Source organism: Metarhizium brunneum, chromosome 1 (assembly GCF_013426205.1).
Source record: "Metarhizium brunneum chromosome 1, complete sequence".
Lineage (NCBI taxonomy): Eukaryota > Fungi > Ascomycota > Sordariomycetes > Hypocreales > Clavicipitaceae > Metarhizium > Metarhizium brunneum.
Genome location: NC_089422.1, coordinates 8,746,310 through 8,765,676, shown reverse-complemented (window position 1 = coordinate 8,765,676; position 19,367 = coordinate 8,746,310). Strand labels below are relative to the sequence as shown.

The 19,367-nt window shown below is 51.1% G+C and overlaps 8 protein-coding genes across 8 annotated transcripts; 3 read left to right on the top strand and 5 right to left on the bottom strand.

The window, feature by feature from the left end:
• Positions 1-348: 348 nt before the first annotated feature.
• ERD2 (ER lumen protein-retaining receptor) lies at positions 349-1,531 on the top strand (the record flags this gene model as incomplete). The annotated part of the gene is made up of 3 exons (XM_014692416.1): positions 349-363; positions 444-797; positions 857-1,531. 3 exons carry the CDS (start codon positions 349-351, stop codon positions 1,529-1,531), a joined length of 1,044 nt encoding a protein of 347 aa, XP_014547902.1.
• An 823-nt stretch (positions 1,532-2,354) lies between these two features.
• ADK2 (GTP:AMP phosphotransferase) lies at positions 2,355-3,215 on the bottom strand (the record flags this gene model as incomplete). Its single annotated transcript, XM_066129975.1, has 2 exons — positions 2,355-3,001; positions 3,059-3,215. The coding sequence occupies 2 exons, from the start codon at positions 3,213-3,215 to the stop codon at positions 2,355-2,357; spliced, it is 804 nt and encodes a 267-aa protein (XP_065986040.1).
• Positions 3,216-4,974: 1,759 nt separating this feature from the next.
• Positions 4,975-6,249, top strand: G6M90_00g026820 (uncharacterized protein; the record flags this gene model as incomplete). The annotated part of the gene is made up of 3 exons (XM_014692418.1): positions 4,975-5,331; positions 5,383-5,517; positions 5,584-6,249. The coding sequence occupies 3 exons, from the start codon at positions 4,975-4,977 to the stop codon at positions 6,247-6,249; spliced, it is 1,158 nt and encodes a 385-aa protein (XP_014547904.1).
• A 496-nt stretch (positions 6,250-6,745) lies between these two features.
• On the bottom strand, positions 6,746-7,411 carry G6M90_00g026810 (uncharacterized protein; the record flags this gene model as incomplete). Its single annotated transcript, XM_014692419.1, has 1 exon — positions 6,746-7,411. The coding sequence occupies one exon, from the start codon at positions 7,409-7,411 to the stop codon at positions 6,746-6,748; it is 666 nt and encodes a 221-aa protein (XP_014547905.1).
• Positions 7,412-9,032: 1,621 nt separating this feature from the next.
• THIO_1 (Thioredoxin-like protein) lies at positions 9,033-9,684 on the bottom strand (the record flags this gene model as incomplete). Its single annotated transcript, XM_014692420.1, has 2 exons — positions 9,033-9,473; positions 9,628-9,684. The coding sequence occupies 2 exons, from the start codon at positions 9,682-9,684 to the stop codon at positions 9,033-9,035; spliced, it is 498 nt and encodes a 165-aa protein (XP_014547906.1).
• A 2,933-nt stretch (positions 9,685-12,617) lies between these two features.
• Positions 12,618-13,513, top strand: G6M90_00g026790 (uncharacterized protein; the record flags this gene model as incomplete). The annotated part of the gene is made up of 2 exons (XM_066129974.1): positions 12,618-13,016; positions 13,106-13,513. 2 exons carry the CDS (start codon positions 12,618-12,620, stop codon positions 13,511-13,513), a joined length of 807 nt encoding a protein of 268 aa, XP_065985774.1.
• Positions 13,514-14,818: 1,305 nt separating this feature from the next.
• patB_1 (Carboxylesterase patB) lies at positions 14,819-16,692 on the bottom strand (the record flags this gene model as incomplete). Its single annotated transcript, XM_066129973.1, has 5 exons — positions 14,819-15,069; positions 15,142-15,747; positions 15,806-16,150; positions 16,214-16,515; positions 16,565-16,692. 5 exons carry the CDS (start codon positions 16,690-16,692, stop codon positions 14,819-14,821), a joined length of 1,632 nt encoding a protein of 543 aa, XP_065986077.1.
• Positions 16,693-18,318: 1,626 nt separating this feature from the next.
• Positions 18,319-19,234, bottom strand: G6M90_00g026770 (uncharacterized protein; the record flags this gene model as incomplete). Its single annotated transcript, XM_014692423.1, has 2 exons — positions 18,319-18,754; positions 18,807-19,234. 2 exons carry the CDS (start codon positions 19,232-19,234, stop codon positions 18,319-18,321), a joined length of 864 nt encoding a protein of 287 aa, XP_014547909.1.
• Positions 19,235-19,367: the final 133 nt, after the last annotated feature.

Sequence of the window (19,367 nt, the reverse complement as noted above, 5' to 3'; positions counted from 1 at the left end):
AGATGCCAAGATGTCAACTGTCGCCGGAATCGTTCACTATGGGTACTTTCGTTCTCGGCTAGGCAGCTCCACCAACTCAACCAGCTCAGCCCAATCAACTGTCACTGCCCGAGCTCAGGTGTCCTCATCCCCACGGGAGCCACAGGCGAATCACTTCGATAGCTTTGCGACACGACAAGTCATCCGCAAACCGTCAACACCTTGCGTGTCGCCTTGCTTCCCACGTTCTTACGCCCTAGTTTGCCTGCTCTTCTTTTATCGGGGCAACTCTCCCGTCGCTGTTTCCACTCCTCTTTCTGCTGATTGAGTCCGACTAGTTCGACGAGCACCTCGCTCGAAGCCGCAGCCATGGTGAATTGGAACGTAAGCTAGCTCGCCACCACCCTGCCCAATGCCCTTCTCCCCATTCGCAAGCACTGACCAGTTCGATTGATGCACGCCAGGTTTTTCGAATCTTGGGAGATCTAGCCCATCTCGCATCAAAGGGTATTCTCATATTCGCAATACATTCGAACCGCAGCGCCGAAGGCGTCTCCCTGATCACGCAGGTCCTGTATGCCCTCGTATTCTGTACCAGATACCTCGACATCTTTCGAACAACTATACTATGGAACCTGCTATTCAAGATTGTCTACATTTCGTCATCGTTTTACACCATCGGGATAATGCAGTGGGTGTACCCGCGCTCGAGGGAGCGTGAGCTCTCGTGGAAGCTAGGCGGAGGCGTACTCGCCGCTGCCGCAGTCCTGTCGCCCTTCATGATGATGATTTTCTACGACCAGTGGGGTTTTATAACGGTTCGTGCAAATCCCCTGTGCGCCATCACATAAAGAGATTGCTAAACATTACAACGCAGTGGATGTGGGTGTTTTCCGAGATTCTCGAATCAGGCTGTATTCTGCCCCAGCTTCTCCTGCTTCGGCAAACCACGGTCCCGACCGTCATCAACTCCTTCTACCTGCTTGCCCTTGGGTCCTACAGGGCCCTGTACATCCTCAACTGGTTCGTCCGCGAGTTCGACACAACCGGCCGAAAGCCCGAGGCAGTGGCCGTCATCTTCGGCATGATCCAGACAGCGCTCTACGTCGACTTCGCATGGGTATACTACACCCGACAGCGCGTCAAGCTTCGCGGTGGCGGCATCGTCGACGCAGACGACATGCGCCGTGGCTGGTTACTCCGCCGCATCTTTGGCAAGCACGTGGAATCCGCTGACGATGAAGAGAGCACTCCCGCACTGGGCGGCGAAGGAAACGGGGCCCGACGCGCTGCTCGACCCGGCTGGGGAGCCCGAGGCATCTCCGTCAGTGCGGATGAGGGCGTATTCGATGCGGACCGCCACCACGACCAAGAAGAGGGCTTGGATGGGGGCCATATTGATCCGGATGCCAAGATGCATGACCCGGATGAGCTAGCAAAGGCTCTGGACGATGACGAGGATGAGGCCCATCCCTCAGCCGGATCATCAAAGGGGAGCAACGGGGGCAATACGCCCAGCGGCATGCGTAGCGGTGACGAATGGCGAGAGTAACGAATTCGCCAGCGTTGCGGCTGCTGATAATATCTTTTTCCGATAATTGCAGGTCATTATTTCGAGGGTTCAAAGTCTGCACGAACACATTATGTAGCTTTAGGCGAAATGGGGTCTTTTGTAGGTACCTGGGTAGTTGTGGAATTCGTTTAGTATTTAGGTACTTAAGTAGCTGGCATATATTCTGTTTGCAACCGCCTCCACATCCAAGCTCGACATTCTGTCACGCCAAATCATGCACAAGCGCCATGTGTTTATATGTATACTAGTACTTAGGCACTGCGCGCCAAATCGTCTTCCGACGAGATACCCCAAGTAGGAAACCGCAATTCCCCGGATCTTCCCGCCATGCATGGGTGGAGCAAAACCGGGCCATTTCCAGAATCATGTGAAAGCGAGCATCACGTCACCAGACGGCAAAAGTTCCTCAAAGGCCCGAGGTCTGAATTTGGGCTTTCAACCCGTATGTACATGGTGCCCGATCAATACTCCAACCGAGCTACTTTTCCTCGGCAATTCCCCATCCGCCATTGCGTCCCTACGGCTGCAGCTCTTGCAAATCCATAGCAATTGTTTCCGTCCGCCAGGGTCAAAATAAAAAAAAAGAGGAAGAAAAAGAAGAAAATACAACATGAAACTGCCCATCATGTAGGCTAGCAGGGCACTTTGAACCCGCTTACTCCGCTCAGAACATGGGTAGAAACCCGGCAATCACATTTTCCGCCTCGCAAACATTAAACGTAGCTAGTAAATAAGAACTCGAAAAGACAAAAGCTTCAAGACGTCTCCGCTTTGATACGTGGTGTTGAACTAGTGGGCGCGTTTACATGACGAAGCGCTGCTCAAAGACCTGGTAGAGCTTGGGGCTGATCTCGTCGCTGCTCATGCCCTCGACCTCGACGAGAACCCCCTTGCTGGCGTAGTGCTCGAGCAGGGGCTCGCTGGTCTCCTGGAACTTTTGGAAGCGCGCGCGGTAGACCTGCTCGGTGTCGTCGGGCCGCTGCGTCAGGGGGTCGCCGGTGATGTCGTCGCGGCCGGGGACCCTGGGCGCGTTGAAGCTCGTGTTGTAGACGCGGCCCGAGGGCTCGTGGACCCAGCGGCCGGCGATGCGCTCGAGGATGACCTCGAAGGGGGTCTTGAGCGAGACGGCCAGGTTGATGGGGACGATGCCCTCGAGGCTGCCGGCCTGCGCCGCGTTGCGGGGGTACCCGTCGAGGATGAAGGACGCCGCAGGGTCCTCGGAGGCCTGCGCGGGCGAGGGGGGGCGGCCGGCGGCGAAGGCCCCGAATGCCATGCTGTCGCGGGATTGCATCTCGGCGGTGGTGGTAGCCTCGGACGAGAGCGTCATGACCTCGGGGGGTCCGTGGCTCTGCAGCCAGCCGCGGTTGCGGAGCTCGCTGGATATGAGGCGGAGCATGAGGTCGTCGGCGACGAGGCCGCCGGCCTTCATGGTGCTCTCGGCCTTGATGCCTGTGCGGACGTTAACGGGAGTGTCTGGGCTTGTTTTGCATGCTGGGCGTTGCTTACCGAGCGGCGTCCTGTTCTTGACATTGCTGCGGAGCAAGTCGCCGGTGCTGATGGACGCGAGTTGGGGGAACCGCCCCAACAGTCGTTCGCTCTGGGTGCCCTTGCCGACGCCGGGAGCGCCTACAAGAATAACTCTAGCGGCTCTTCTAAGTTGCATTTGATTCTACGGGGGGCCGATTGATCGATTGGAGGGTTGAACAAGCAGTCGGGCGGGCGGGCGAATTGGAAGCGGCAGAGTCTGGCACGCGACGCCGCTGCGCAGACGGGCGAGGAATATCGTTGGGTCGTTTTCGTTGGGGGAAGAGGCGACGGGGACCTGGTGTGTTGTCGCGACGACGGAAAACAAAGACAGAGACACAATCGTGAGGAAGATGAAATGATTACAGACGACCAACGGGCGGGCGGGCGGACGAACGGGAGCAATTGATGTGCATGTAAGGCAGACCAAAATGGCTGCGCTAAGTCATGGTGGGTGGTGCACTTGAACTCAACGTGGTTGCGGGCAGGCGGACCTTACGAAGATGCCGGTGCCGGCGTTGACCTGAATTCAACAACTTGCTCGTGATTCCTGCTAGCATCGGCTTATATAAGCACATATGCGCTCATCAAGACGCTTGGGCCAAGTGGTTGAGGTGCTGCCCCGCCAAGGCATCATCGTGGAGTACATGTGCATATATAACCCTAACCCTAACCTTCAGCTCCCAATAGATGTACTCGTCGCCAAAGTAGTCGCCCAGCTCGTTTTCATGCCCCAAAAGGCAGAAGCCTGGGATGGAATAGCCTCAACACTTACCTGGAGTGGTACTCTGATTTTCTAGCTGTATACCTAGAATACCCAGTGCTAACGGGGGTCTTAACCTTAATAGCCCTGATCGAGTTCCATGTAGAAACCACTGCAGAATGCAAGGATAACCAATAGGCGAGGCAATAATTAAAAGCCCTAGAATAGCAAAGGCAGCCAAGCTATATCACAGATTGACTCCAACATGTCGTTGCTTGTGGTAGTTTGATAGCGAGCTAGTTGCACCAGGTATAGGGTAGCACTGGGTTCTCGCATCTGATTCTTGACATCACTCGTAGCTTTACGCTCTGCACCGCTAGTTCTTGTGTATGGAGATTACTAGATAGGATAACTATGTCTTACGTTGATAAGAAGAGGTTGAGTACTAGACTGTTCTTAAAATAACTACGGCCCCAAATAAACCATCGGACAGGTCCGTCCCTAGCTCCATTTTATCCTAGCCGCATTGACTGCGATTCAAAAGTGAGGCGGAACGTGGGGAAGTTGTGCTTATAAGTTATGACATAATATAATCTGACCACCAAAAGCTCCATGTCCTTTACACAAGACTCCTCCCACCCAATGCGACTAGGCAGCAAGGTGCGTCTTGACTTCAAGGAACCGTGCAGGACGATCCCTGCTGTCGGCTGTTTGCCAATTTCGCTGCTGGGACTGAACACGATCGGGATATTCCACCTCAACACATTTTGTTTCTAGCCCTAATCTCCTCTCCCGGACCTATCAAGAGAAGAGCGGAAACAGGGAGAACCATGCGAAAGAACAATGAAAGCGCAAGTTGCGCGGCAATTCCTATTCTCCAATCGCGGAGAGGAAGCCCACGACAGAGAAGATGGGCCCCCAAAGTGAAAACCGGATGTAAGACCTGTCGGTCAGTGAAGCCTTTGCAGCAACCTTTTTGGTATGTGGCTCCTGTAAAGTATTGCTGACTCGTTCTAGAGCCCGCCACATAAAGTGTGACGAGGCAAAACCGGCTTGCAAAAAGTGCATCTTGGCTGGAAAACGCTGTGATGGTTACGTTTACAATGCCGCACAGAAGACGCCCATTTCAAAAACACATCAAGTGCCTTGCGATGCATTAATGAGTCACCACATGCTGCCAAACCATCAGAGTCCCATGAGCCTATGTTTCACCGAGATTAAGCCATCGCGGCCGCCAAGCAACGAATTAACGAGTGCAACCGGCTCTCTCGTCTATATTCTCAACGTCGTTGACCCCGCGTACAGTATCTTGTCGTTTGGGGAGCGCCTCAAAGACATTCCTAAGAGGATGGAACACAACAAGGTGCTCACTGCAGCTTCTAAAGCCCTTACTGCAAGTGTGTTTAGTTTTTACACAGGTTCAGTTTCGTCAAAGCCCTTGGTCCACTACGGGGAGGCCCTGCGCGTGCTTATAAGTAGTGTCGGGGCAGTGCATTGCAAAACCCAAATCGTTGACACAATGTGTGCCATTGGCATTCTTCTGGCGTCCCATGTCTGTCAGCCCCCGACAATAACGAGGGGATTGAAGCTAAAACTTGTACAGAATGTGCGCGGCAGCAATCGGCGAGAATTTGAAGTTCTTTTAAGAGGACTAGTATACTTTCTGGATATGCTGGGCGATGAAGAGTTGGAAAATGCTTTCGACAACGAAGTAGTCTCGAACTTACGGCGTCTTGTGGTAATATACTTTCGAACCCAAGCCCTGGTAGTACCTGAAGTGCAGCCGCAGTCTAATCAGAAGTAGATAGTCGCAAGCATTATGGATCCTACAATGAGATTCAACCCTCGTCTTCACGACGGGAAGAAGCGCCAGTCTGGTCTTGTAGCTACAGCACCCGGCAACGTCGGGACTGCTCGATGCAGTCAACAATGGCGCGATTTGATTCAAATTTCATCTTATTTAGAAGACCCGACCTCGAATCTTGACCATATTACGACGACTTATCAACGACTTTCGACCGACTTGGCGCTTCTTGAAAAGAATGCGACGGATGTATTTGGCAAGGTCAAAACGAGTCGGGACTCACTGCTTTCGCTACAATATATACGCCAAGAAGCCGGCAATTCTGGGCTTCTCACAATGGCGATGGCATTAAACATGACACTCCGGATCATAGATCCCGGGAATAGCGCCTTGTTAGAAGAAGCTGTCACTTTTGTGTCAGTGGTGCTGAGGGCCGCAGACAGAGTCTCTCTGTTCAAGCCGCTCAGTACCGCATTACTCGGCAACTCTCTATGCCTTGCTTGGGTGGTTGCTGTGAATCCTCAAGAAAAGGAGAGAGTGCGTAAAATGCTGGATGAGCATTCTTACATCTTCCGGGGCACAACATGGGAGTGCTTGGCGACCAAGTTCCAGAAACGATTTGACGGTATTCGCGCACAAGTCAGATCCCCTAAGACTCCGGCATAATATTTGATCCGCATACTCCCCTTCTTCCGGCGGCCATCTGTGTTAATTGATAGAACCGTATTGTAACTAGACGTGAATTAAGACGTATCACATTGCTGCTTTTAGCTAGAATTGTTGGGAAAATTACCGACCAAGCCACAGGGTAAAAATTATAGACGCCCAATAGTCCCGACTTTGCCGGAATACTAAAACGGTGGCAGTCCCGCACTCTTTTAAATACACTAGGAAATAACTAGCTCCATATTGCATTCTCGAAACATCTCACATGCCAGCACCAGACAACCAGGAATGCCGAAATCCGCCAGTGAGCGCGGCAGATTGGAGCCTGGCACGTCATCAAATGTCCTACACAAACAAAAAATCGAAAAGAAACTGGTGACGTGTTGAATTATCTGCCACGGGTAGTCATTGGGTGTTGAATGCACGTTGCTGACACATGCTCGTACTCAGAATCAGTCCCGGCCTGCAAATACTCCCCCAAGGCACGCTAGTAGTATTACCACCCTTTTCTGAATTTGTTATCGCTGCTCCATTCAATATTATACATGGTCTCTGTGTTTGTTCCACGACTAAAAGCAAAAGTAGCAAAATATGCCACCTTCGGCTGCCCTTCAAACGCGATCGAGGAAAGCTCCAGCACGGCAGTCTTCTGCCCAACGACAACCTTGCTAATATAGTTGAGCTCCACGGACTCGTCTTGTCCGGGCTGCAGAGTCAAGGTTTTATAGCAGCCCGTATCTTCCCCCCATATATAAAAATAGACAGTTATACTCAGGGCGGCATGATATGGTGCGTTCTTGAAGCGGACCCAAACATCCTTTTCGCCCCGTCGGTCACTGGCGTTGATTTGCTTACCTTCGGGATGGGCTCGCTTCACCATGCCCGAGGACACTGATGTTGATGGCACGTAGTCTGATTCTGACCGGAATATGCCTCCAATTCTCCATTCAAGTGTATATTCCGGACCACCGGGGGAATGACCTGACTTGAGTGTTGTAAAGTACGCAGTGGAAGGTTGTCCGTCAAAGGCACCCGAGGTCAGCTCTACCATGGCGGTCTCGTCACCCATGACCACTTTGGAAATGTGGTTGAGATGGATACTAACATGTCCTGGCCCATTGATGCTCACCTCCTTCTGATAAGGGTGGTCATCATGTTGCATCATGTAGTGTACAGTTGCTCTTAGAGTCTTGTTTTGACCCAAGCCATGGTGGCAACGGTCTGCCCACGCCTTGGGTGTTCTCCTCTTTAACGCCGGCTACTCGTATGCGTCATAAATCCGAATTCTCGACTTCTCTGCGCGTTCCATTGCACCGAGGCCCGGTGTCGCCCACGAGCCGGAAGCCGAGCTATGGAAGACTTCATGAAAGACGACCGCAATCCGGTAGAGCCGAGTTGGGATTGAAATATAGGCCATAAAGCAGCCACAGTCTGCTTCTCTATCGAGCCTGTTGGTGCGCAAGCTGGAACTCGTCAAGATCCTTACAGTGCGTATGCCGCTGCTGAGTTCCTCAAGCTGATGTTAGAGGACATTCCTGAGACAAACATGCAGTAGTTCAACCACTTCAATTCCTACCTTGCCCTTGGAAGCAAGCAGGATATGCCTTTGAATCACTAATACAAGATATTCTGGGCATTTGACGGGCGGAAAGATGCCACTAGCAAGGCGTGCCAGAGAGCTCGCCCCTTGCACTCTCAAACATGGTACCGCTGGTATTCTTGACTACGTCGAGTTCCGTCTTGGCAGCAAGGCACCAAAGATGAAGATGTATCTGCCTGTCTGCCATGACAGATCGGCGGTTCGCTAGGCTATCGTGTCTAAAGGCCAATCACGACCATGTTTTAACCGGCACGAGTCCGGGCCCCCGCACCTCCCGGCTCCGGAAGTCCATTGCCGAGGACATGCCGGTCTCTCGGCGTTCCTCCCGCATGGTTGACTCCACAACAGATTATTTGACCCGCCAGACCCTTTTCAACCTCGAGTGTCATACAGCAACAAGGTGTAGTCGTTGCCTGTGAATGGCGGTAGAGTTAGCTACATTGAGGTTGTCAGGGGCGGAGTTGAAAGAGTCTGGTGCGTCAATCTCGTCTGATGCATGTAAACCCCATACCGAGGCGTTGCTTTAGTTTTCCTTGGCCAAGTCATTTATCGTCAACGGTTTCCCAGACATCCTTATAAACAATCTCGAGGCGAGCCCCGTGGTCTCCTTACGTCCTGCATTCTTTGGCTTCAGATAGTCAATGATACGACGTTTTGTGTTGAGGGAGCAGCCGCTACGCTATTCATACCACGGAGCGTATCTGCAGTTGTCATCATGATTTCGCAGTTAGCATTGCTTGACAGAATTCGCATATTTGAATGCAGAGAATGACAATAAGCATGACGAGGGTGCAATATAGTCAGCATAATTCAGGGGCTAATTAACCCCAGCGCCGTGTTCACTAAATCCGGTAGCCAGACAAAGGCGTCACCAGTCAGCCGTAAACACGCAACAACGCGGCTGTCGGGCATAAATAATGCAATCAACCCATTGAAAAGTACAAAAGCATGGCAAATATTAATGTAATGAGACTGTGGCATGTAATGCCGCTAAACCTCACTGCCCAACTGAGGTGCAAACAGCGCCAGACACAAAAACAGGCCTGAAATACTACTGCCCTGTGAGACTTCAGGACCTTGATGGTCAACACCACATCCGTCTTTTAACAAAGGAATACTAGAAGAGGGTTCGCCGGAAGGTTCCGCTGCTCTCTCTCCCTGAAAACAAACTCAGGCCAATGAATTAGCGCTGTGCATTCTCAGCCAAAGCCTGCACCGTACTTCTCAGCAACATTACATCCGCGCCTTGAATTTTTTCAACCACGCCGTCCTTGGGCATCTTTGCAGATGTGCCGTGCTTGCTGCTTTGCACTACAACTGACGTCTGCTGTCCATTTTTGAAAAATAAAAAGGTCGGCATAGCGGTAACATTATGGTGCTTGGCAGCACCCTTACAATGGTCCACGTTGACTTTGGCAAAAGCGAGCTGGCCCTTGGACGCATATTCATCGGCCAGCTTGGAAAACTGCGGAGCGATGGCGCGGCAGGGAGGACACCAGTCGGCGTAAAAGTCGACAACGACGTACGTGGTAGATGATAGGAGAGACTCCAGCTCAGGAAGCTCGCTAATTTTAGAAACGTTGCCCGACGTTTCTGGGATAGGCGAGCGGTCTCGAAAAAGGGCCTATGAGGCGACTACCTGTCAGTGCGCTGCATCTCGCGGACAATTTATGAGTGTTGGCAAAGTGATGAATGAGCGGCCGAGACATTGCTTGGCGCTTCTCATCTGCGCGTGCAGCCTGTTGTGACTCGTGAGGCTGTAGATTCAAGGGACTTACCGGACCGAGTATAACGATGATGACCAAGGCCCAGATGATGTAGCTTACTGTCTCCATGTTTGAGTAGAGCTAGGAGGATGTGCTCGACTTGATGTTCGGTCGGGAGATGATGAGATGTTTGGAAGATACAAAATACCAAACAATGGGCGTGGCCGCGCTGGGGTGTTTGATATGCCGTGCCGACAACAAAGAAACTCGCATCGGAATAAATATTGTTCCGGAATTGATTCGTTACGTGAAACGGCCTGAGGCATCTTCCATCTTGAGAAATCCTGCTCCAGTATGATTTGGACACGGCTGTACAGCCTCAAGGGTTTAATATATGAAAAGCTACCGTACATTTTTGTATTGATTTGGTCAATTAGTCAACTTGAACGCAATCGTTGTACGCTCGACAAGGCGCGGAAATGTCCGCATGGTCCGACCAAGGGCTCGAGGAGGGCAATCGAGATATTGCAAGATGCGCGAAAGTGCCCGGACAAGACATGTATGCTCCTGGGTATAAAGCTAGATATCACGACGCGTCTGGTGGGCCTATTATATACGCCAACGGCCGAGCGGGTGTATTGACGACTAACTAACTGATTCTAGCGACAGAACCAGCGCCGTAAAAGGAAAACAAAACAAATTAAGAAAAGACGCGCAACTTCCTGAGCTCGATACCATTCGTCTCGCTTGTAACTGAAGTCTCTGGCCTGGCAGACCTGGACGGGGGGCGAGAATAAGCGGAGCCCGTTTCATATACATACGGCTTCGAGTGATCAAAATACTAATCCTAACTCTTCAGCCGATGCTACAACCTCCTCCCCATGTTCATTTCTGAGCACACACTCATACACCGATCCCCTATGCCCACTTCCGAACACAGACTGATACCCCGAGTCGAGGCCGGCGCCAGCTAGAATGGCCACAATTGTCCAGACAGCGCCGCAGTAATTGGTTTGCATGCCGACAAGACATGGTTCCTAGTAAGGGTTTTACTAAACATGTTTGCCCAAAACACCCGAGATGTAATACTTACAGGCATTTTAAAACACGTTTATTTATTGTGCGTGAGTTATATGTTCCTTGCGCAGCCAGAACTGTGGCTATAGCAGGCAGGCAGCGGTAGGTTCAATATTGGTATGTGTATGTTCAAGGTGAAGAGAGGAGAAGAAGTGAGCGTTGGAGGGTTGGCAAGTCGGGAGACAGGCTCATTTATATGCTTCTCGACTCAATTCTTTGTCCAACCACCATCCATTTGCGCAGTATCACCAGGCTGAACCACTTATCGCATAATAACCCTAGCTGCTGCGGCTGAGCTGCACTTGAGAAGCCTCTTAGCCATTGACCTTGTTGTCTCTCCACATATCAGTATACAACCCCTCATGCAGATGATACGTGGCATCACTTCGGCTTCATGTGGTCAGAGATGGTGTAGGGGGAGCAGACGTGGAAGGAGCCATAAGTCAAGTCAATCTATCCCTGTTTCTCCGATTGATTCCTACATGGAAGAGCAAAACAGAGCAGAGCAGTGGCGCTGAGGCCAGAAGGTCAGTGGACACAATAGATAAGGCAGTGATCAGGCACAATCCTCCTCTCGGCTTACCTGCTCTAGGTCTTGTGCAACTCACTCGCCAGGGACAAGAGATGGCACAGCCTGGCCGTTTCCAAAGCAAATGAGCCGTGGACTCTGCATCATTTCCGACCAGTCACGTCGTATAGCATCGTGAATGAAAGACATGGCCAACTCATCAAGCTCAGATCTTATACGTCGACCGCCAGCCGCAACAGACATCGGATAACTTTGCCGCCGTTGGGGTCTGACCACCTCATGTTTGGCAATCTTGGATGGCATTGGCCATCTTAAGTTGCCTCGAGGTGCTCCAGCAATGCCATCAGGCAGTGGGTGTGTTGGCTCTTCAGAGTTTGATGTACAAGGCAACCAATCGCCATTGGTGATACAATCGGTGAGAGAGGGGCATGGTCGAGGCCCTTTGTATTCCCAGAAAAGGCTGCAAGGCGAACTGGACGGCATTCATCCCTACCGACTAGAAACTAAAAATAGACAAGACTTCTTCCCGTCAGTCTGCTATTCCGGCAGTCACCGCCCCGGCACGGCGGAAGCAGCATAATTGCGCCGACTCACACAGATTCACCCCAGGAACATGACTCCCGCCCAGGAGACCACTTGAGACCACTTGAGACCAGATGGGTGCAGACTGGATCTCTCATGGAGACCTAGTGGTGACTGAGAATCGAGACTTATCTATGTTTCGTGATGATAATGGTCCATTACCCTTCAAATTAACCCTAACCCTAATCATATCTCACCGCTGGATTTCACTCACCGGTATACATATTATTAAGTTACAAATAAGAGCTATGTAATATTACACCTACAGAAAGAGTAATTCAAGATAGGTAAGGTGTATAAATACTCCTTCTGCAATATTATAGCAAGATATAAGGGGTACTAACACACAAATATAAGTGGCGTGGCCACGCCTATTTTTGGAGCAACAGCATGAGTAGCGCAGCGTCAGGTCACTACCATGGAAAGCTTACCGCCGCATAAGAGCTTACATATGTAGCCTTTGAGATTAAAGATAGCGAGTCATCTGTAACTCCTAAAGCTGGACATCTGGACATAATAACTGCTGAGTCCGTGATGTCCGCTAAGACCCCACCGTTGCTGCTCCAAAGCTTAACTCCGCTCAAAATCCGTAAATTTCGAATCTGGTAAACTGGACCCGAAGCCTTGCAAGCCACGACTTGAAACATCTACGGTGGAACTTCGAGGGAGTCTCTACCGGGCGAAATGAATTGTGTGTCTTTGGGTGGAACTTGGGCCATGCTAACGGCTGATCCTCGCAGCCGGGCATGCGCTACATTCTATATAAACCCCATACCATTGCAATACCTACCTAGGCAATGAAAACCTTTCTGACATGTCGCAATATCTCCCTCGACACACAGCACAGAGACGCCAGTTAGCTTCAAACACAACCATGTCCGCCATCTCTATCAAGAAGGGATCCATTCAACTCTCCGGCTTGCTATACAAGCCCTCAACTACTAGCAAGACCCCCGGCATTGTCGTTGTCCATCCTGGAGGCGGAGTCAAAGAGCAGACTGCCCGCTTGTATGCCAAGAAGCTGTCCGAGGCTGGTCTGACGGCCATTGCCTACGATGCTTCTTACCAGGGAGAAAGTGAAGGCGAGCCACACTTTCTCGAAGATCCGGCCGAACGTGTCAGCGATGTCTTTGCCGTTATCGATTACCTCGAGTCCCTCGACACTGTTGACCCATCGCAGCTGGGTATTCTTGGAATTTGCGCTGGTGGCGGCTACGCCGTTGCTGCTGCCAAAGCCGACCACCGACTCAAGTCCGTCGCCGCAATCAGCATGGTAAATATCGGCGACGCCACCCGCCTGGGCTGGGATGGAGACGAAGACGCGGCCAAAAAGTCGAGACCTTGGAGCACATAGCGAAGCAGGTGCAGTCTGAGAACAAGACGGGCAATCTGGGAGCTTGTCCCTATGTCCCTCCGCAGCTTGATGACAAGACTCCCCTTGACTTGAGGGAGGCTCATGACTACTACCTTGGCCCCCGGTGCCAGCATCCAAGAGCAGCCAACAAGATGCTATTCCGTAGTGTCCCGCGCGTCATGACGTTTGATGCCTTCTACCTCGCTGATCTTTACTTGACGCAGCCTCTGCTGTTGATCGCGGGGGAAAAGGCCGGCTCCATTTGGCATACCGACAGGCTGGACAAGCTTGTTGGTGGCGCGACCAGGAAGGTGATTGTTCCTGGTTGCACTCATATGGACTTGTACGACCGTCTGCCATTCGTTGATGTTGCCACCAAGGAGGTTGTGAATTTTATGAAGACATATTTGAAATAGGGGCGTTTCTGTCGATCGCGTTATGGGATTCAGTTAGCTGGAGTTGGTATATATAAAGAGCTTAGCCTGTGTGTATTCAACAAAAGGGCGCTTTCATGACTCGAGCGAGGATCTTGTTATGGAAGCGAATACGCGCGCCGAACTGTTTTGCTATGGACGCTGTGTGGCTAGCATTTAGCTCTGTTCGCCACACACGTGCACGTACGATAAGACTGCCTCTGTTGATGGAATAAGCAGACTTGACTTGCTGCATGTCATAAAATCATAGACATGAGAAGTTTGCAAGGCTGGGAAGCCTTAGACACCAAGATAAATGACATGGATGGACCCTTCTGGCAAGACAGTAACAAGAAGAAAAAGAAGAATGAATTTGTGACAAAACTTAGTTGACAAGAAGGCTTACATCGTGGCAAATGGCAGCAGTAGAAGCAAAGTTTTAAATACCACGAGTTTCCGCCGTGTAACGGAGGGCAGGACAGAAGAATATCAAATTTGTGAGACAAGCCAGTTAACAATGAGCCTCACAACGTGACAGGACGAGTTGAGCCGCCTCAACTTGAAGGCAACGTCTCTAGTGGAGTTTATATCCGGTAAGAGTATAGTAACGCTTACCAGCTAGGCAGACGCGACGGAAACAGAGAAGCAATCGGTCATGTCCGTGACACACGTAGGTGATTGGCATCTGCTCAGAAGTTAACACTGAATAGCGTCATCCACAGCTCTTTCATAATCGCCGTCCCTCTGGCTAACAAATGGACTTGAGTGAGTGCGAACGGCTTGATGTAAAGTGTCCTCGGGCTGCGGCTTTCAGCAAGATTCCTGTCCCTCTCTTCCTTGACTTTTCCCGTGTTAGGGCAACAATGCTGCCCCTGAGTTGAGTTGTGCATATCGGACATTCCCACTCATCAAATTGCCACCCAACTTTGTTTATTTCTTCTCGCCTATAATGGCCCACTTAATCATGGTCTGTCGGGGTTGGGCGTCAGGCATGAAAGTGACGGGTCTACGACATGCTGATTTATAATACACGATTTGTCAGAGTCAATAGGTCCAGATCGTCTATTTTTAGGCATAAGCGTCCCCCTGCACATGCTGAAAACGGGCAGCAATGTGTCTCAAGGTACAAATGTATTGGATACAGGTGGTGAATTACTAACACGGTTGTTTTATGTCGCTTATCAAATATCATGCAATATTTGCGACATACAACCCGAACCAGAACCTAGCAATTACTTTTAAGTTTAAGCACACACCCTCCATCTCCACACACCTATTTCACACCCAACTGTGTTACCAGATAGACTGCTAATTTCTAACTACGTAGCTCTGTCCGTGGAAAAAATCACATTGAGCAGAGTTGTCTGGGTCCTCTCTAGCTTCAATACCAGAATCTGTAATACTCAACACGGTAAAGTTGGCATTCCCACCAGTCTGGTAAGTCGGCCAGTGCGGACGATTGCTGTCCGTGTATGAAACCGCATTAGGATCGAGCTGGGTGGCAAACGAAATATAGTAGCTTCGTATAATCGAAGCAAGCGTCGCGTTATTCGATGTGCCTAAGATCAACGCGCAAGTTTAGTCACAAACCCCCAACATCTTTACAGCAAAAGGAACGGATGCCTTGTTACCATTTAGATTCACAGTTTCCGTGAAAGGAACCAAGCTACCGTGCAGCCCACCGCCCGCATCAAAAATCATCTTGTACACGGGCTCGCCGTGGTCTGAAACAGCAGCCGCCATGTACTGCGAAAAGCAGGATATGATGAAATCGCCAAAGATTTGCTGGCGCTGGAAAAACGTCGAGTTGAAGGCGTCGCGCGGATACAGCTGAAGCAGGCGACTGACAAAAGATTGCGTCGCGCCCGGGAACAAGGTCTTGAGGTCCGTCACGAGTTCCGCAGAAGTAGTCTGACTGCTGTTCGAGAATATGACACCCTCATAGCCCTCGCGGTTTGTTAAAAGAGGCACTTTTGCAAAATGGCCCTGGCTGAACTCGTGGCTGGGAAGGCCGCGGATGATGTCGCCGTCAACATAGGGTCCGTAGTAGAAGTCACCGAAGCCATACTCAAGAAGAGCGTAGCCTGTGTCGTACGTCTTTTGAGTGGCCACGGCGAGATCTGACTCGGGCAGGGCGCGTAGACACTGGATGTCTGGGCATCCTGCCGCTGTGAGGAGCAGCTCATACTGCCGCTGTATGGTCGACTGGCTGTGCAAAGGTTGCAGCCAAGGGTACTCTATATGAGGTTTAGGAACATTGGCGTCGTTTTGATGGGTGCAAGAAATGCCACCTACCGGCTATTGCTCCACGGAATGGCGGATTACTGACACCGCCATGAAGAGTCAACTGATGTGTTACTGAGCCCCCGCCTGCGCTGCCGCCCATGATGGTCACCTTTGCTGGGTCGCCGCCGAATTTGCTGATATGGCGTTGCACCCAGCCAAGCGCTGCCCGTTGATCGAGCAGACCGGCATTGGCAACACCCTTCTCGGCCACCTCTGCACCGCCGAGAAATCCGTACGCACCGAGCCGGTATTGGATGGAGACGTAGACGATGCCGCCGCTCGACTGGTACACTAATGAGTTGCCGGCTAGTTCGTAGCCGGGACCTATCGACGAAGATGAACCAAGAGTATATCCTACGAGGCAGTGTTATCCATCAGTAAGCGTGGGGAACAGACCAAATCACCGAATCATCATACCACCACCGTGAATCTGGACTATGACTGGAAGGGAAGTGTTGACTGGTTTTGCAGGGGCCAAAATGTCAAGATTGAGACAGTCCTCGGTGCCCGTTGGAGTCTTAGATAGGTCTGTTGAAGCTCCGGCGGTACTGTTGAACCACCAGCCAGGGTAGCCTTGGGGACACGGCAACGGCGCATCTACCGCGTCGATGACTTGGCCCCCGCTACCAGTGCCGTTGATTTCAATATCTCGTGGGGCTTGCCATCGAAGGTTTCCGACTGGAGCTTCGGCGTAACGTATCCCGTACCAGGCGTTGATTCTATTCATGTCAGCAGACGCCACATGCCGAGAGTATAAGAGGTACATGCCCTGAGGTGTCATTGTATGATCCCCTGTATTTCACATAGCCAAGATCGACGATGGGGTGAGAACCAGGCGTAATGTCCGCAACGACGGCAGGTATCGAGGCGGTGATGATGAGTCTGGATAGCTGCATGGTGACTAAGAATAAATGCGACAAGGAAAAATGCAAAGTAGCATGATAGCCGCCACAGTAGGACGAAGCTCTGATCTTTGTGATATATACTAGGCAAATAGACTCGTCATCTCTCCATGACATTCTACCCGACGTGGTTTACTAATACAGTCAAGATGGCTCATCCGTAATTAGGATCTGCGTCTTGACCCCACCGAATATGGGCCCCGAACTTGCCGGCGAGCTAGAACCAGTGGCCACGCGGTGTTACCGGTTTTACCGGTAATTGACACCCACAGTCAGAGGCAAAAATACTATGCTTAATTGTTTATGAAGATGGTGGCGTGGCTAGCTTGTTATACACACCCCTGTATATAGTTGGAAATATTCCTACATTGCCTGCGTTTTATTCACAGGGTCCGAAAATACTAGACCTTCAAGAGTACCCATTAGCACATGACATGACTTCCGGCCAGTTATTAATCTAACCTGGTTCTGGATTTTCAAGAATTGGACCATTGGCTAGAGATGGTGCGTGATTTTTGGCGCAAGTCTCCATTGACTCCATTTCCTACACTCTTGTACCGACCGGAGTTTCAAAACGGGATGTCTTGCGCGTACTTTGCACTTCCAGCCTTTTTTTTTTTTTGGAATGTTTAGCTCTTAAAGCCTGCAAAACTTATTCTTCAGATCTACCATCTGACCACTTGCTTCTAGGCAATTATACCGATCAGTTTTTCTCAACAAGCTCCAAGACTTGGAAGGAGGACATGCAGCCGCATGGGGTCGATCATTGGCCTTGACTTGCTGGTTCACATGTTTTGCAGGCGCTACCTGCCACGAGAAGCTGCTCGTTTAACCGCTATTGCCGGTACAGCGAATAGAATATAACCTTTGCTCGACGATGAGTATCTAGCCGGCTTATAAAGCCAGCAGCTACCACACGCTTTACTGAGAATATAGTCGGACAACATAGCCTCGTGGTTACCAGACCACGGATATACCAATGTGAATGAGCCGATACGAATGACTCTTGATAGACGTTGCAACTTTGTTTTTAACCCATCAAGATTCTTCGTGGACTATTTATATACTACCCGTAGCTTAAGGGCAGATGACCCTTATTTATATTAAATACCAGGAAGCAAGTAAGCTTAGAGGTCAAACCCTCTACTAGAGATCTCAAGCCTTCGTGTAACTATCGTCATGTTTAAGGTCCGGCTCGTGCCTTTATGGCAATATTACATGCGTGTTCTATCTGCGGTGGCGATTCGGAATCTCGCATTATTCATCATTTTGCCACAGTGTCTGAAGAAACCATGGCCAACAATAGTCAGTGTCCTAGATGTCTGTTCTCCAAGACTTTTGCCAGTCATGTGTGTGATGACGACGCTGGGCATTACAACAGAGGACATGATGTCTAATAATGGAGAGAAAGAAGGAAAATATATACAAGGACACCAAGATGTTGAGTAGAATATCACAGAACCACCAACTACTTCTCAGGTCACTTCAAGACTCATACCCTGGTGTGCCTGCTCTAATCAAGCGCGAATTGCGCACAACAGACTAACCTGGCCACGGAAAGAGATGCAATCAAACTAAATAATATAGAACTTGGTATATTTCAAGCGGGATATTTAGCTGTTAGTGCAAGCCCATGCCGACCCCAAACCCGGTCCAACGAGTGGGAAGCACGGTAACGTGTGAAAAGGCAGTTTCGGCATGCCCGCTCTCGTTGAGTCGCGGTAGCTTCTCATAATAGACCATCTGGCAGATGCGTGTGAGAAGCGCCTGCAGGGCCACGGCGGGGCTCTGCGTCTGGTTTAGAGTATCCTGAAACAAACTGGAATGCGCCTCGTGGGCGTTGTTTTCGTACCGGTAAAGGATAACACCCCGGTCTGCGGTCTGGTTGCTATGCACCGAAGTGAAGTCGGTGCTTTGCGGGTTCTGTAAGCTGCTGGCAAGAGCCCGCGTGAAGGTCCAGACGCCGCCTGGGGGGAGCACGGTGAAGTTGACGATGGAAGAGATGTTGGACGGCAGCTCGTATTTAGGGAGGAAGGATTGCCAGTCCGAACGAGGCCTGAGAGCCATCACGCCCCGGCGGTCTAGCGGCTGTCGGGGAAGGACGGCACCCAGCTGAGCGCGCGCGGCCGTGGTGCTGGTTGTAGCGCTCCGCGGACAAGTCCCAGGACACGGGGGGCTCCAGCCCGTCCCAGTTGCTGTGCAGGTCCGCGATGAAGGTGTCCACGCCGAGGTTGGCCATGCAGGCCGTCACCCGTAGGACGGGGGCATCAGTCCCGTTACCGACCATGGTCCACGGACTACCAGCGGTATCGTTGCTTCCGATTGTGCGGACATGCTGCGCCTCACCCACGGATATGGCGGCCGGGGAGACAAGGTCCAGGAGCATGCTGGCCATCCCCAGCCGGGTCCACGGAGAGACTGGCTTCTTGACAACGGCGGAATCATGTGCAGCCGGGCTCTGAGTCTTCTCTGTTGCCGTCATAGGACATGTTGTATACGCGACATCAACCGTGTCACCGTCTTTGGGGCCTGCCATGGCAGCTCAGCAGGGGCATTAAATTGGACTGGAATATTTACACGCCGGAGGTGTAAGCCATACAGATTCCTTTAAAGAGAAAGAAGAGAAAACAAGATAGTAGGAAAATAAATAAAAAAACAAGAGGAAAACA